This window comes from Zosterops lateralis (assembly GCF_965231275.1).
Source record: "Zosterops lateralis genome assembly, chromosome: 2".
NCBI classification, from domain to species: Eukaryota; Metazoa; Chordata; class Aves; order Passeriformes; family Zosteropidae; genus Zosterops; species Zosterops lateralis.
The window spans coordinates 89,465,951-89,480,319 of NC_139763.1; the positions used below are offsets into that span (position 1 = coordinate 89,465,951).

A 14,369-nucleotide genomic window follows, 5' to 3' on the forward strand; every position below is an offset into this window, starting at 1 on the left:
GGCGGGTCCCAGCCAATCGGCAGCGAGGCTGGAGGCCGGACTCGCCGTGCTGACCCGCCGGCTCGCCCAATCGCAACCACCCTTCGGCCACCGCGGGAGGCGGCGCCGGGCTCCTTCACCAATAACGGCGTACAGAGGGGCGAGGGGGCGGGTTTGTCCCCGAAGATTGACAGCGAGGCGAGGCGGGACGTGACGGGCGGGGATTGCGGAGCCGACGGGCCGGCGGGGCGGGGAGATGGGCGTGGCAGGGTGAGCCCCGCCCCCACGGAGCGGCCAATGGGCGGCGGCTCCGCCCGGCGCGCGGGAGATTCGAACGGCGCGTCCGGCGGGGCAGGGGCGCAGTGCGGCCGCCGCCGCCATGGGGGCCTCGGGCAGCGCCCCCGCCACCCCGGCCGCGCTCCGCAACAAGCACCTGGCGCACGTCACCGACCCCCGCTCCCCCACCGCCGGCATCCTGCGCACCCCCATCGAGGTAGGCGCCCTCCCGCCGTCGCTTCCCCCCGCGTGGCTCCGGCCCGCCGCCCCCACGGCTGCCCTCTCCGCAGGTGGTGAGCTCCCCGGCGGGCAGCCCGCAGCCCAGCCCCGCCGAACCGCCGGCGGGTATCGGCCAGGAGCGAGACCCGCGGTCGCCCACGCCCGGCATCTCCCGCACGCCCATGAGAGCCGTGTCGAGTGGTGAGTGAGGCCGCCGCGTGTGGGCGGGCTGGGGGGCTCCCGGCGGGGGCTCACCCCGTCCCTCTCCGCCCCGGCAGACAGCGTGGACCGCCTGGTGAAGCAGCTCAGCGAGGCCTTCGGGGCCGAGGCCGCGGAGCCTCCGGGAGCGGCCAGCCCCGCCGAGGAGCCGGCCCCACGGAGCTCCCCGCCCGCCGGCCAAGAGGCGGAGAGGCCGCCCTCTCCCAGCACGGCCCGGCCCGCCCGCCCTGCCGGGCACGGCCTCCCCTCGGGTGAGTGTTCGGGCTGGGGTCACTGCGGGTCGGGCTGTGGGCACCTCGGGGCTCTCGGGTGCCTTCTCCAGACCTCCTCCCCGACAGAGCCTGTCCCTATCCCCCAGCTCGGCTGTGTCCCACCGCCTGGAGCCCCTGCGGCCTGTTCCCTTTGGGAACCGCTGTGTTAGCGAACTGATTTCTCTCCAGAGTTGGGAAATTGTTTTCAACCTGTATTCAAAATCAAGAGGTATACTGCAACTCTTCCCCTCTCTGAGATGGGTGTGTGACTGTGGAGACCTGTCCAGAGGGACCTTACAGCTTCTCGTTGGGAAACGCTATGGAGCAAGTGTGGGCAGCACATCTCTGTTTCCACTGAGCAGTGCTGAGAGACTTGGATACAGGCTGTGCTTCAGAAAGCTCTTTGCTGAGCACTGCTCCTTGGAGGAGCAGCTGAGAGCTGGGATTGTTCAGCCTGGAGAGGAAAATGCTCAGGGGGTGTCTTATTAATAGATACAAAAACCTAAAGGAAGGGTATAAGGAAGGGAGAGCCAAGCTCTTTTCAGTGGTGCCCAGTGATGGGACCAGAGGCAAAGGGGATGAAATGGTACACAGGAAATACTTTCTTTTTTTTTTTTTTTACTGTGGGGGTGACCAAGCACTGGAGCAGCTTGCTCAGAGAGGTTGTAGAATCTTTGTCCTTTGAGATATTCAAGAGACACTTGGACATGGTCCTGGACAATGTGCTCTAGGTGGCCCTGCTGGAGTAGGTCCTCTAGAGTTCACTTCCAGAATCAACCTTTCTGTGATCCCTTTGCCTCAAAGCCCTTGGGTAAGTCTTGGATAAAGGCCAGGAGACATTTAAAGTCCAGGACCTTTGAGCTTTGTTGTGATGCGCTGGTGTGTTTCCTTTTGTCACCTAGTGAGCAAGCCCATGAGACACAAGCCCAACAACAAATTCATGGCAACATCTGGAGGAACTGGCCGCTCTCCCCTCAGCGTTCTACGAGATGATAATTCTCCCAGTTCTCCTGCCCCTCGCCAGGTAAAGCTTAATGGGCCATACTGAGGGAGGGAGATTGAGCTGAAAAAAAAAAAAAAGCCAAATCCTTCAATTTCTGTATCTTGTAGGGTCACAGTTTAGAATTGTGGCCTCCTAGGCCTGCTGAGACTAGTAACTTCACAAATGTTTTTCTGTGGGTCAGTCTTGTCACTAAATGCCCCCAAGTCTTGTTCAAAATCTGTCTTTGGCCTTACCATGAAATTGCCCATTTCAGTGCATTCTTTCTCTTTATGCTGTAGAAAAAAGTCATTCTTGTGCATTGTCTCAAGAGAGTCCAAGCTGAATGGCCTGAAAATAGACTACATATTCTGCTGAGAATTAACTAACCTTCAATTAACTTGTGTTTTACACTCTGTGTTTGGGTTTTTTTATTTCTCTAGGGTAAGAGACACGTGTTGGGAGAGAACCTTGGGGAGAAGAAGGACGTGGATCTGAGCAGGAGCCTTAAATCCGGGAACTGTGGTTGGAGTGACTTGAACAAAGAGAACCAACAGTGTCCTTTTGTGGAGAACTAGACACTTCTTTTTTCAGCGTCTTGCTATAATTTGCTCCTATGTTTTGAGAATTTTCTGGTGGGGAGAAATCTTACAATAGACTGAAACCCCAAAGCAGTGCCACATTTCTCACCTATCCCTGTTGGGGAAAGATCTCTCCCTCTTCTTCCTAGTTTGTCATGTCTTATGTACAGCACAGACTTTATCTCTTTTATTGTATATCAGCTGTATTGATTTTTCCATAGAGTTTTTATCTCTAGTAAATAAATTTGTGTTCAACCTTTGCTGACTGTATGTCCTGATATTATGCTTGCCTGCCCAGCATAATATTTTTTTGGGGACAAGGGTTCAGGAACAAATAGTTCAACTTTCTATTAGCCTTAAAATTCCTTGTCCCCTGCCTGGAGCGTGCTGAAGGGTATGGCCTTAAATCCATGTGCAACAGTGTGAGCTGGGAAGCTGCAGCTCCCTGCAGGAAACTGATGTATATCCAGTGTCATCTCTGGAATTACACTGCTCCTACACTGACCTGAAAATGAGTTATGTAAGGGTCTGTTGTGAGGGTGAGATCCAAAACAATGTGAGGTGGTATTGTCCATTAATATTGACCTTGTTGATCTCCCCAGCAGGGCCTTGGGACCCCCAGGATGTTGCTCTGAGCCAACAAGTGGAAGAGGGGCTGAATAAAATGGCTGTGTCCTGTAACTGAGCTAAAATATCCAAGCTTTGAAAGATGCACTTTCAGCTTGCTATCCCAACTTCAGCCTCTTCTCAAATAAAACATGTGAGGAACACCCTCCCCTGGGGACTGTGAGCTAAAGCAAGGTGTGGATGAGGTGTTGACTGGTTGAGACCAGCAGGCAATATTCACAGGAAACGAGTTATGTTTGCAGTAGCTCATTGCAATGCTGGAAAGAACACAGCCTGCAGTGCTTCTGTGAGCTTTCTTTATTTGCCTGGGCTATGAAGATCTAAACAGACTTGAAAACATGGGCTGATGCCTACTGGTTAGATAGGGTCACCATACAATGCAGGAGTGAGGCAAAGAGGGAAGGAACAGCAAGAAACAGACAATAAATAAGAATAAATATAATATTCCCTGATATTCTGGCAGGTCTTGAGGGCTATCTTTCTGCCATTTATGCATAGATAAGACTTGAACTAAGAAAAGAATAAATATATTCCCTGCTATTCTAGCAGGTCTGAAGGCTGCCTTTTCCCCCTTTATGCATAGATAGGATTCAAGCTAAGTGCTCCCATATGGAAATGAGTCAAATTTACACTAGCTTTATGTTTGAGATGGTGCTGTAGAAATCTGAAACCCAGTGTGGCTCTGGGGCTGTCTGCATGGACACGGGACAGCTGCACAGAGGAGTTAGGCAGAGTTAAAGCAGGGAGAAAGCTTAGTCTGGCGTGGGTGTTGCATGAGGGGTCCTCTGAAGGAAGAGGATGGGTATCAGTGTGGGCAGAGGTGATTGAAGGGAAGGTGCAGGGTGTCTGAATTGTACTGCAAAGTCCTGAGACATAAAGAACAGGTCTTCAAGCCTGCACAAGGCTGGAAACTGTTGGGGCTGTTTAGAGGTGGAGAGAAGGGCCAGTGCATGTGCTCCTGCTCCCCTGCTTCTCCCTGGTCTCCTTTCCCTTTCACTCTGGGAGACTCCTACAAGTGACCTGTGTCTAGAAACAAGTGGGAGTGGTAGGTGGGTATTTTTGTTGTGCTCATCTGATGACGCTGTTTTGCATGGGCCGTGCTTCTGCTGCTCTTCCCCTCTCTGCTGTTGTCCTCAGTTCCAAATCTTGAGGAAACTGTCCCAGGAGCCAGTGGCAACAGCCATGCCATCCGCCGTCACCCCCAGGCAGCTCACTCTGTTGTCGTGGCCAGAAAGGATTCCTGTGGTGGGAAAGAGGAGAGGTCAGGGAGTGAAGGAGGGAGTGATGGAGTTTGGCCTGCTGAGGATATGCATGGCAGGCCCTGTCTGCTCCTGCACAACCTCTTGCAGTCAGCATGTAGAACAAAAGTGCAGAAGAACTTCTGTGTGTGGCGTACCACCACCACCCACAGGCCTGGCCAAAGGGTTCTCAGGAAGGTATAGCCAGCTGAATCCTCATACAACTGCTTTCACCCTGGAGTGATGGTAAGACTAAGATAGGATAGGGTCCTTGATAAGGCTGAAAAACAGCAATGCTGTTGATGGGCTGTATTTCATGACTTTTCAGAGTATAGGGGCCACATCTACAGAAAAGTGCTGTATGTTCTGTGTATGAGCATCACAGAGTACCCAAAGATGTTGGATGGAAGCCCAGGTGCACACTTGGCTTGGTGCCTGGCCACCAAGTGGCACTGTGAGCACCTGGAACTGGCAAACGGCAGAGGAAGTAGGATATTCTATTGGTGCTTGTGAGCAGTTTTAGCTAATAGGAGCCTTCTTGTCCCCTTTGAAACAATGTTGTTTAAAGGCTCGACTGCCTTAACATTAAAAACAATAGCTCTTCTATGCCAGTGAGGGTCTGTGCCCTAGTTCTGGAGTGCTCCCTAAGTGCAAGAGAGCTTTGTTGGGTTCTAGTCAGTACAGGATGTCTTCCACGAAGGAAAAATTAGTGCCTTATCCCTACGGTAGGGACAGGAGGCCTTGCAGGGAGTGAAAAGGGGACCTCAAGGAGGCACTCACCCACACGCTCTGCTTTCAGGGAGTCCCAGATGTTGCAGTTGAAGTCATCATACCCGGCAAAGAGGAGGCGCCCGCTGCGGGAGAGGGCGATGGAGGTGATCCCGCAGATGATGGTCTCGTGGGAGTACACAATGAGCTCCTGGTCTGCCCGCAGGTCGAACAGGCGGCAGGTGGCATCGTCAGAGCCGGTGCAGATGGCTTCACCGTTAGGGAAGAACTGGAGAGAGCACACACTGTGTTTCAATGAGGTTTCCCTCTGATCCCCATGGAATTCCTCAACTCGTCACCCCCCTGCTAACCACCAGGAAGCCACAGAGGCAGGACAACCTGGTGGGACCAGACACTGGATCATAAAATTTGAGTCTGCTGAAGGCGGAGACTGATACTTCTCATAAGGCCTGATAAACCCCTTCCACTCCAAATGGCCTAAGGGGCTAGAGCTGTTGCAAGATACCTCAGTGCTTGAGGAAGGATTATTTTAACTCCAGCTGTTAAGTTGGGCCTTGACAAGTGTCTCCCCATTATCCCCCAGCTGAGGTCTAACATAATCCTGGCTACCAGAGCCTTCCTCTCTCTGATCCGCATATCCCAGCCTTCTCATACATGCTTGTTTTCTGTGGTCATGCTCTGAGGAGTAAATAAAAGGCTCCTCAGGAGCAGGTACGGCAGAAAACCATGTGGTTGGCAAGGTAGCCATGGGACAACTGAGAAAGGTTTTACTAATTGACGTCAGTGGAGGGTGGTTTGAGCAGCAGACTGCAGGAAGCTGGCAGGTTCATTTGGTTAGCTACAAGGATTAGTCTGGCATGTTTATTGTCCTGCCATCTCTGCAGCTCTGAGGGAGGTGCTTCCTCCCAAATGTCTGAGCTGCCTCCCATGAAAATTTAATCTTCAGAAGATCTCTCTGGGACCCCAAGTCCCCACCCCATCTCTTCTGTCTGGAGCTGACTTCAACTGAGTTAGGTATTCCTGCTGCCTCACTTGTGTCCTGCACCAGGGCTGCTGCAGTGTGCCTGAACCACAGTTCCCAACAGCTGCTGCAAGCAGAGCTGGACCAGCACCTGTGTCAGGGTGCTCGGCTCCACAGACCATGGTGTGCTGCCTGCCCAAGGCTTGGATGCTTTCATGCCTGGGAAGAGCCCTCCCCTAAACTTTGGTGAGCTTGGGCACTCCCTGCTTCAGGCTGGATCATGGGGCCAAGGTCTAAGACCCTTGTTACTCTTATGACTGTGACAGCTTCTTTCAACCTTGTCCCAGCCCCCATGTTCCTCCGTAGCACCACGCAGACAGCAAACGTACAGAGATGGCGTTGATGTCGGACTCGTGCCCTGAGAAGGTCTGACGGCAGGAGCCCTCCCGCACGTCCCACAGTTTGGCAGTAGCATCACAAGCCCCAGAGATGAAGAGTTTGAAGTCAGGGGAGACGGCCAAGCTCATGCAGTCTCCAGTGTGACCAATGAACACAGTCTTCTGCTGCCCCGTCTCGATGTCCCAGAGCGCGCTGCGGAGAGGAGAGGAGAGAATGTCTCAGGGCAGAGCAGACCTACAGCCAGGCTGAAGAGCTGTCCCACTCGCAAACAAAAGGAGGGAAGCCATGGCTACAGCACAGGAAAATGAGTGAGAGCATCCCTGGAGTCAGCTGTATACAAAAGGAGATATCTTCACAGCTGTTGTTGGCAATGCTTTTGCCAAAGTAGAGTTAGACTAAGACTGGGGGTGTGTGAAGTTTGGCATATTCCCATAAGTTTAACAGCTGAAGGGAATGCTGAGAGACAGTAAGAGGGACACAAACAGCAAAAAATAGCAAATAGCTAAAAAAGGTCTTTTGTGTCCATGCTTGTAACATGCAAAGCTCTTGTTCAGTGGGATGCCACGCCACAGGCAGGCAAACAAACCCTGTGTAACCCTGATCTCTGACAGGAATGCCACTTGTCCTTGGTAAAGAGGTTCTTCCAAAGCAGGTATTGGGATGGGGTGGGGTGAATAAAGACTCAGAACTGTTCAGAGTCATAGCACAGCAAGCCCTGAGAACCAGGAACCAAAAGATCCAGGTGCTGCCTCTGCAGTGTCCCTTGCACAGAGGGCAAGACTTGAGAAGTGGAGAATGTATGTGTGCTCCACATAAAATTAAAACACTTTCTGTCCAGGTATAAATGACACTGCTCTTTGTGGGATCATGCTGACATGATCCCTACTGCTTGACCTGGCCTCAGCTGGGAAATGAAGCATCTATTCTGCCAGGGGAGGGAGAATGGATCAAGCTTCCAAAGGTGCTCTATGTGGGCTTCCCATGTAGGAGCAATTCTTCCTTAGGTAGTGGAGCACTGAAGAGCAGAAGGACTGCACTTGTTTCTGTGCTAAGAGCAGAGGTCATGTCACTGGGATGCAGGAGAGAGCACTCACCATGTGGTATCTCCAGAGCTAGTCACAATATTGTTGTCATCAAGAAATCGGCAGCAGGACAGGTATCCTGGGAAGCAGGAACAGGAAAATATGAGAAAAGGGGCAGGGACAGAAAGGTGAAAGGTGAAGTTTGGAAGCAGGGGGCACCCAGTTGCAGGTGGGTAGTGCACACACCTGTATGGGCTGAGAGCTCCCTGCTCACTTTGACATTGCCTTCACGAGACTTGAGGCTGTAGATGGAGCACATGTTGTCAAGGCCTCCACAGGCCACAAAATTGCCAGAGGGGGCATAGGCACAGGTCATGACCCAGGAGGAACGCAAAGGGATGGCATGAACCTGGGAGGATCAGAAACTGTGTCAGGACTCTTGGCAGCAGAGAGAACAGGTCAAGGGCACCAGCTCTGAGGGAACCCACTCCAGCACCCCGGTTTGCAGCCACCTGACTCCTACCTTGTTGGTTGTGTACGTGTCCCACACAATCAGTTTTCCATCTTGTGAGGCACTGACCATAAGTCTGCGAGAAAGGAACAACATCATGTTAGTAGCTTTCTTCCCATCAGAGCCTTCCTGCCCGTCACACCCATGTGCTGTCCTGCACCCAGCACATCAGCAGCAGCAGCTCTCACTTGGAGTCTGTGGACCAGTGCAAGGCGTAGATCTTGGCCAGGTGTCCCCGCAAGGTCCTTCGGGTCCGCATCTGGATGCGCCCAACAACCTCCATTCCGGACACAATCTGAAGAAAGAGTGATGGGAGAGAAAGAATTTATCTCAGGCTGCCAGGAGCTTTACTGCTTTCCACATCTCTGCCTCTTAACTCCCTCCTGACTGGACAAAAGCCCCCTCAGACTAGTGATAGCTTCTCCAGCCAGCCCTGTCCCTTACCTGAGCAAGCGTTGTGTCTGCACAGGCTTTCCGGGCATCCTGGAGAAGAGACAAGAGCAGATAAAATGAATTAAAAACATGCAAGGAAGGTAATGACAAATGAAATTTGGGGTCATAGTCTAAGGGCTACTAGAAGTAGGAACTGTGGCCTTGCTTGGATTTGTGGCTTTGTTTGGATTGTGACCAGCACAGGCGGATCTTTGTCCGTGATTAGGGCACCTTGACACCAGTCAAATGTCAGGAAAGGGAGCCAAAGTTTGCTCAGCACCCAGTTTGCTGTGCTACACCCTTTCCACAGACCTTCCCACCTGACAGAACACCAGTTGGCTCACAGACAGAGGAGATCCTGGGTATGCACTACACTCTTGGGACCCCTGTCCCCTCTTCTCTCCCTTCCCCTGCCACTCTTGCCCCCACCATGGTGTGAAGGTCTCCATGAGCATTTAAAGGGCTGTGGAAAACTGCAGAGGGCTTCAAGTATGTAGATGGAGAAAGCCCAACTCCAGCTTGTGGCTGAGGAAGGAAGTTTGGGCATGCAGTGGGGGGGGTAGACACGCTCTCAGCCGTTCCATGACTGTTGCCAGCATTACCGCAATCTGCTTCTTCAGCTGCTCAGCCTCCTGCTTCATCTGTTCCATCTCCCCCATCTTTCTGACCTAGGGGTGGCTCCTCCACGTGGGGCAGCCTGGGTTCTGGGGACACAAATCAAAGGAGAGAGGTGTGAATTAGACAGGACACTAATGTGACTGCTCAGTTATGGAAATGTAGGTATCTCTGATAAAGGACTGATGACCATCTCTTGGCTGAATACTCGGTAATGTTGTGCTGTGTCTGACTATAGCCTTAGCATTTGAAAAGGTTGTGCTGGGCCTTGTCAAAGGTCCATTGTTGTCTTGGATCCTGCTTAAACATACACGTCCAGAAGCTAAAGAACTCCAGAGCCTCTTGCTGAGGTTCTAGCCATACACATCTGCTCATTTTTAACTTCTCCATTCCAAGCCCTCTTCATCAGCTTCTCCTTGTTCATGGCCAAGCTGTCCATCTCAAATCCAGGAGGAAGAAACTTGGTGGGGGGAGTCCACTGGCTATTTATTACTGTTTGTCATAAACAAAGCCTCAGCAGACAGGACCCACCAACTCTCTGACCACCCTAGAAATCTATGGGGCTGTTGAGGTGCTCTCTCAGGGTTTCCTTCCAGTTTCACATCAAAAACCAAAACCAAACCAAACCAACCAAACAAACAAAAAACCAAACCAAACCAAAATAGAATAAAAAGAAAGGTGGATGTCTAGGGAAGGATCTAAGAATAACATAAGCTGATAGGGGAACATCTCCTACTTGTCCAGCCCCAGTTTTTCACTGACATCCAAAGCTAGAGCAGCATTAATGTATGTAAGTCCTTGATGAACTTTTCCTCTGTGCATTTGTCCACACCATCTTTGTGCCCATGCCAAATTCAGCCTCCTCAGTACCCCATAGTGATGACTTTCACAGCTGGGTGGCAGACTCTGCAAAGAAGTCCCTGCTCCTGTCACTTCCCAGTGGCACTAGTTCCACTTGACAGTAGCTTTATTTTGAGTTGGAAGAATCAGCAAATAACTGGTCTCTATTCACCTCTGCATCACTTGGTATTTTACACATCTTTGTCATACCCATCCTTTTCCAGACTGCAGAGCAAACTTAGTCATTCCTCCTGTGTAAGCTGTTACGTCCTATTATCTCTGTTGTTCTATGAGCTTTTTTTCAGTAGTTTACAGAGCAGAGACAATATGTTTTTGCAGGGAGAGCAGGGAACCAGAACTGTAATCCATATTCAATATACAGGTGCACTGTATCATTATACAACATCTCTCTTTTGTTCTCTCTTTCTTGTTATGTGCACTTAAATCTTCATGAGTGATTCTAGCATCTCCCACTTTTGTAGACAAATGTGATCTTTAATTGCTCCAACATTTCATCTGGATAGATGTGAGTGTCCAGATGTGCTCCAGGTGTTGCTCAAGAAATGTTCCAGCAGCATCTGCAGAATTTCTCCGAATGCCCATGGGTCACATCACTTCCATCCCTGTTTCTTGAAGGCCTCATTTCCTCTGGTCAGGGAGGCTTTGGGTCCTTCCATGCCAGACTTGCTCTCTTGCTGTGGACAAGCACATCCAGACAGCTCCCAAGTCCCACGTTTGCTTGTTGCTTGGCAGAACACTTTGAGTTTCCTTTAAGAGTTCCTTCCCTTGAATGTCTCCACAGCTTTCCTTTTATCCCTCAGGCACAGTGAGTTTTTGCTTGTTCAATGATTCCTGAGGCATGGCTTTAAGTGTAGGAAAGAGAATGAGGTATAGGTTTTCCCTAGCTCCTGGAAGGCTGTCCCAGCAGGAAGCTATTTCAGGATATACTTTGCAGACAGAGACTTGAGCCTGCTGCCTGCAAGGCTGGATAGAGCCACAGCACTGCTGACTTCTCCCTGCTCACACGCACTGGATGAGTCAGCCAGTCCCAGAAAATGGCAAGGGAGCAGGAGGACAGCCCAGGGCAGCACCTTCAGGGCCCAGAGGAACGTGCCACAGCCATGGCCTGGGGCTTCCAGCCTCAGCTACACCAAAGGATAGGCACAGACCAGCTCCTGAGCTGGGCCATCCCACTGGTTTTTATTCTCTCATTCCAGCAGAGCAGATATTAAGGGACTCCTCCGAGCAAGGATGCACAGTTGCACCTCATTGAGTGACCCTGGCATGAAAGCCCATCTTCATGCACTTCTCCTCATTTGGGAAAGGGCTGGCATTCCACTCCACCTCTCACCTGACTGGCAGTGAGGAGATGACGAGGAAAGCCGGGCAACTTTCAGTGAGAGGCTGCACATCCTCCTTATCCTGTGGTGTTTGCCCCTCAGTTTCAGTGTACAGTGAGGCTGCAGGACTCCATCCAGCTCTGGTCACAGCCTACAGCACACCAAGTGGAATACCTGAATTTCCAGCCACCCTGTGCAGCCAGCCCTACCATTGTGGCCCACACTTTACCCTTCCCTAGTGTTCCTTAGGACTGATCCATCAACCCTAAGCACTGTGTGTGCCTTTTCCTGCTAGGTAACCCCCTCCCTCTGACTCTCTCCTTCCAGCCTCCTTTGCTTAGTTCCCAAGTTCTTCAGGCTGTTATTTCATATACCTTTGGCTATCTGAGATCAGTGTCCATTCACCTGCCCTAATTTTTCTTTGTAGACTTCTGGTTTTGCCCCACCCAAATCTGCACAGAGATGGGAGCCTTGTTCTCCCTTCCTTCCAATTTCGGCTCCAGGTGAAACTGATTACCTGTCGGATGCCGATCTTCCTTCCTTGCTCCTGCTTTTTTACCACTCTCTTCCCTTCTCCAGTAGTTTCTCAACTCTGGCACTAGCAAGGGAATGCCAGTTCACTGCTCTGTAAAGCTGTACAACCAGATGAGGGGCTTTTGGAGCCGTAGGCAGATCAAACAGCAGGAGCAGGATATCGAGGACGGATAAAAAGGGCTAAATATAGAGAAGGTGCAGCTCAGGACTGTGTCCGAACCTTTAAATCCCTCTGAGAGAACACTCTAAATGAAGTTGGGAATTGTTCTCAGCCTCAGAAGGACAAGAAGCCACAGATGAGTGATAATAATAGCTCCATCTTTGCCTGTCACCTCCATCTGTCACGTCCCAGTGCAATTTGTGGAGAGTGAGTTACCCAATCCCCAGAGGAGTGCAGCTGCCTCCCAGGAGCACCAGGGCAGGTGTGCAAAAGAGGAGCTCATTACAGTCATGTAAATTTAGGGATGGGGCAGAGGAAAGGGAAATGGAGTTTGACCAAGGCATGTTCCTGCCTTGACCAGCAGGACCTTAGGGATATACATTTCTTGTGGATCTAAGGATCAGCTCACAGTTGCTCAAGGTGGTTGCCCAGGCAAGTTTTAATGGGAAGGGCTTCTAAATGGTGCACACTTGGTGCTTTCTGGACATAAGGGCTCTTTCAGGTGAACGCTAAGCAGTAGAGGAAACCAAGTCCTTAGGTACCCTTAAAAGAAAGAATTCATCATTCTCAGCACAGCTACTGACAGGAGGACCTTGGCACCCGCACCATTCCAGAGTTTTGGCTCCTGCAAGCACCACCAAGGAGCAAGCATGGCACAGCCAAACAGAGCCTGGCCTTGGTCAGTCCATGCCAGCCCTGTTCTGAGCTCTGCCTTAGCTGTGCTCATCCACTTCACAGCTCTTGGCTTTTGAAACCACATTTCACTTCTCCTGCTCTCCAACATGACAGTTCTTTACCCTCCTGCCTTTTCTAACAAATTTCTTGTTGCAGCATTCCTGTCTGTGGGCAACAAAACCCATCCTGAGTCCTTCGGTGTCTGCTCATAGCAGATCAAACGCCTCCGCTGTGGTGCAAGACGGATGGAGGGGGATCTGGAATCATCCATCTTCTGCCTTTTGCTGCCACACCCTGACTTTTCAGAGCAGTGGCCATATCCCTTGTAAGATGCCATGGAGGTGGCCCAGCGTTCTCCCTGGGGGCTGTCCCTGCAAGTCACCTGCATCATCACCCCCTGGTGGGGATAAGGGTGCAAGTAATGAGTGGGAAAAAGAGGCAAGGTGAACCCTCTTATTATCTGTTCCTGGGTAGCTTCCCCCATACTGCAGAAGGAGTGGTCGCTCTGTGAAATGTTGGGAGAGGGCTGTGAACGGAGAAGGGAAAGGTGCAAGAAGAAGGACTCTGTGTGAATAGGCAGTGTCCCTAGGTCTCTGTGTAATCCCTGACTAGCTTTGCAGGCTCGCCCTGGTGACCCTGGGCTCCTTGCAGAGCCGGATACAGAGATGATCCCTCTCTCCTGTGATGGAGATCAAAGGTCAGGGTAAAATTACCCTGCTCTGCTCCTTGCTTTCTGAGGGCTCCTTGTCCACCCAGAACAGCAGCCAGCTGCAAAGAGGTGTGCACAGGGTGCACTGGGAGTGCAGGGCTGTGTACAGGCAGTGAGTGCCAGGTCGCTCAGGGGAGATGTTACCCTCCCTCTCCAGCCTGGAAACTGGTGAGATTTACCTGCCAAGTGGAGAACAAGCAACCCCATCCCAGTGCAAAATCTCCTCATCACTGTAAAGACACCTCAGTGCTAACCCCAGCTCCTTTTTCCATGATCTTACCCTCCCTCACCCTCTGATGGGATGAGCCCTTGTTCAAAGGCTCCTCACAGAATCACTCCAAGAAACTCAGGGTCCCAAATGCCAGATTCACCAAGGTGACCTCGGGCATTGCAAGGCGGCAAACTTACCGGGATCTGTAAAGCGGGGAGGGTTGCAGTCCCCCCTGGATGGGACCCTCACAGCCTGCTTCCCTTGCTGAGAATGGCTCCTCACTGCCCAGAAGTCCCTTGTACCTCTGCAGTCTCCAGTCAGTCCCGTTGGTCCACCCAGCGAGTCCCTTGCTCCCTCTCTGCTCCTCAGCCTCTCCCAGGACTGATCTCCCCATGGGGAGCTGGAAGGCTGTGGACGGGAGGGGTTGGGGGAGGGCTGATTCCAGGAGCAGCGTCAGGCAAATTAAATCAGACACCAGAGACTTGGGGAAATCGGATTGGGACGTAATGCAAAGCAGGTGGATGGGGAGGGGTGAAAAGAGAGAGTAGCACACTGCTCCTGAAGGGAAAGAAACAATCCCAGGCGGATTTGACTCCCTCTGTTTATATCAGCAACAAACTAATAAAGCGAAGATTAGCCAGAACGGCCTAGGATTATCAGCCACCAGGGCAGGGCTTGCTGTACCTCACAGTCACAGGAATTCCTGTTTTCCCAGGGACATCATGCCACTTGTATCCTGGGCAGGGCGGAAAGAGGGATGATGCCACCACAGAGGGCCTGCAAAGGGAAAACCAACCGCAGGGCCACCACACCCTCTCTCGGCTGCAAACAGGGCTCTGGATGGGGAAAACAGAACTGGGCA

The 14,369-nt window shown here is 51.7% G+C and overlaps 3 protein-coding genes across 3 annotated transcripts in view; 2 read left to right on the top strand and 1 right to left on the bottom strand.

Annotated features, from left to right (window-relative positions):
• PHB2 (prohibitin 2) overlaps positions 1-14,369 on the top strand; it is a 241,086-nt gene that overhangs the window by 93,003 nt on the left and 133,714 nt on the right. The window lies entirely within an intron of this gene.
• CDCA3 (cell division cycle associated 3) lies at positions 359-2,712 on the top strand (the record flags this gene model as incomplete). The annotated part of the gene is made up of 5 exons (XM_083882554.1): positions 359-472; positions 546-675; positions 753-944; positions 1,847-1,968; positions 2,367-2,712. 5 exons carry the CDS (start codon positions 359-361, stop codon positions 2,499-2,501), a joined length of 693 nt encoding a protein of 230 aa, XP_083738680.1. The 3' UTR covers positions 2,502-2,712.
• GNB3 (G protein subunit beta 3) lies at positions 4,265-9,082 on the bottom strand (the record flags this gene model as incomplete). Its single annotated transcript, XM_083882058.1, has 9 exons — positions 4,265-4,371; positions 5,150-5,366; positions 6,449-6,650; positions 7,553-7,619; positions 7,727-7,889; positions 8,004-8,067; positions 8,180-8,286; positions 8,436-8,474; positions 9,026-9,082. The coding sequence occupies 9 exons, from the start codon at positions 9,080-9,082 to the stop codon at positions 4,265-4,267; spliced, it is 1,023 nt and encodes a 340-aa protein (XP_083738184.1).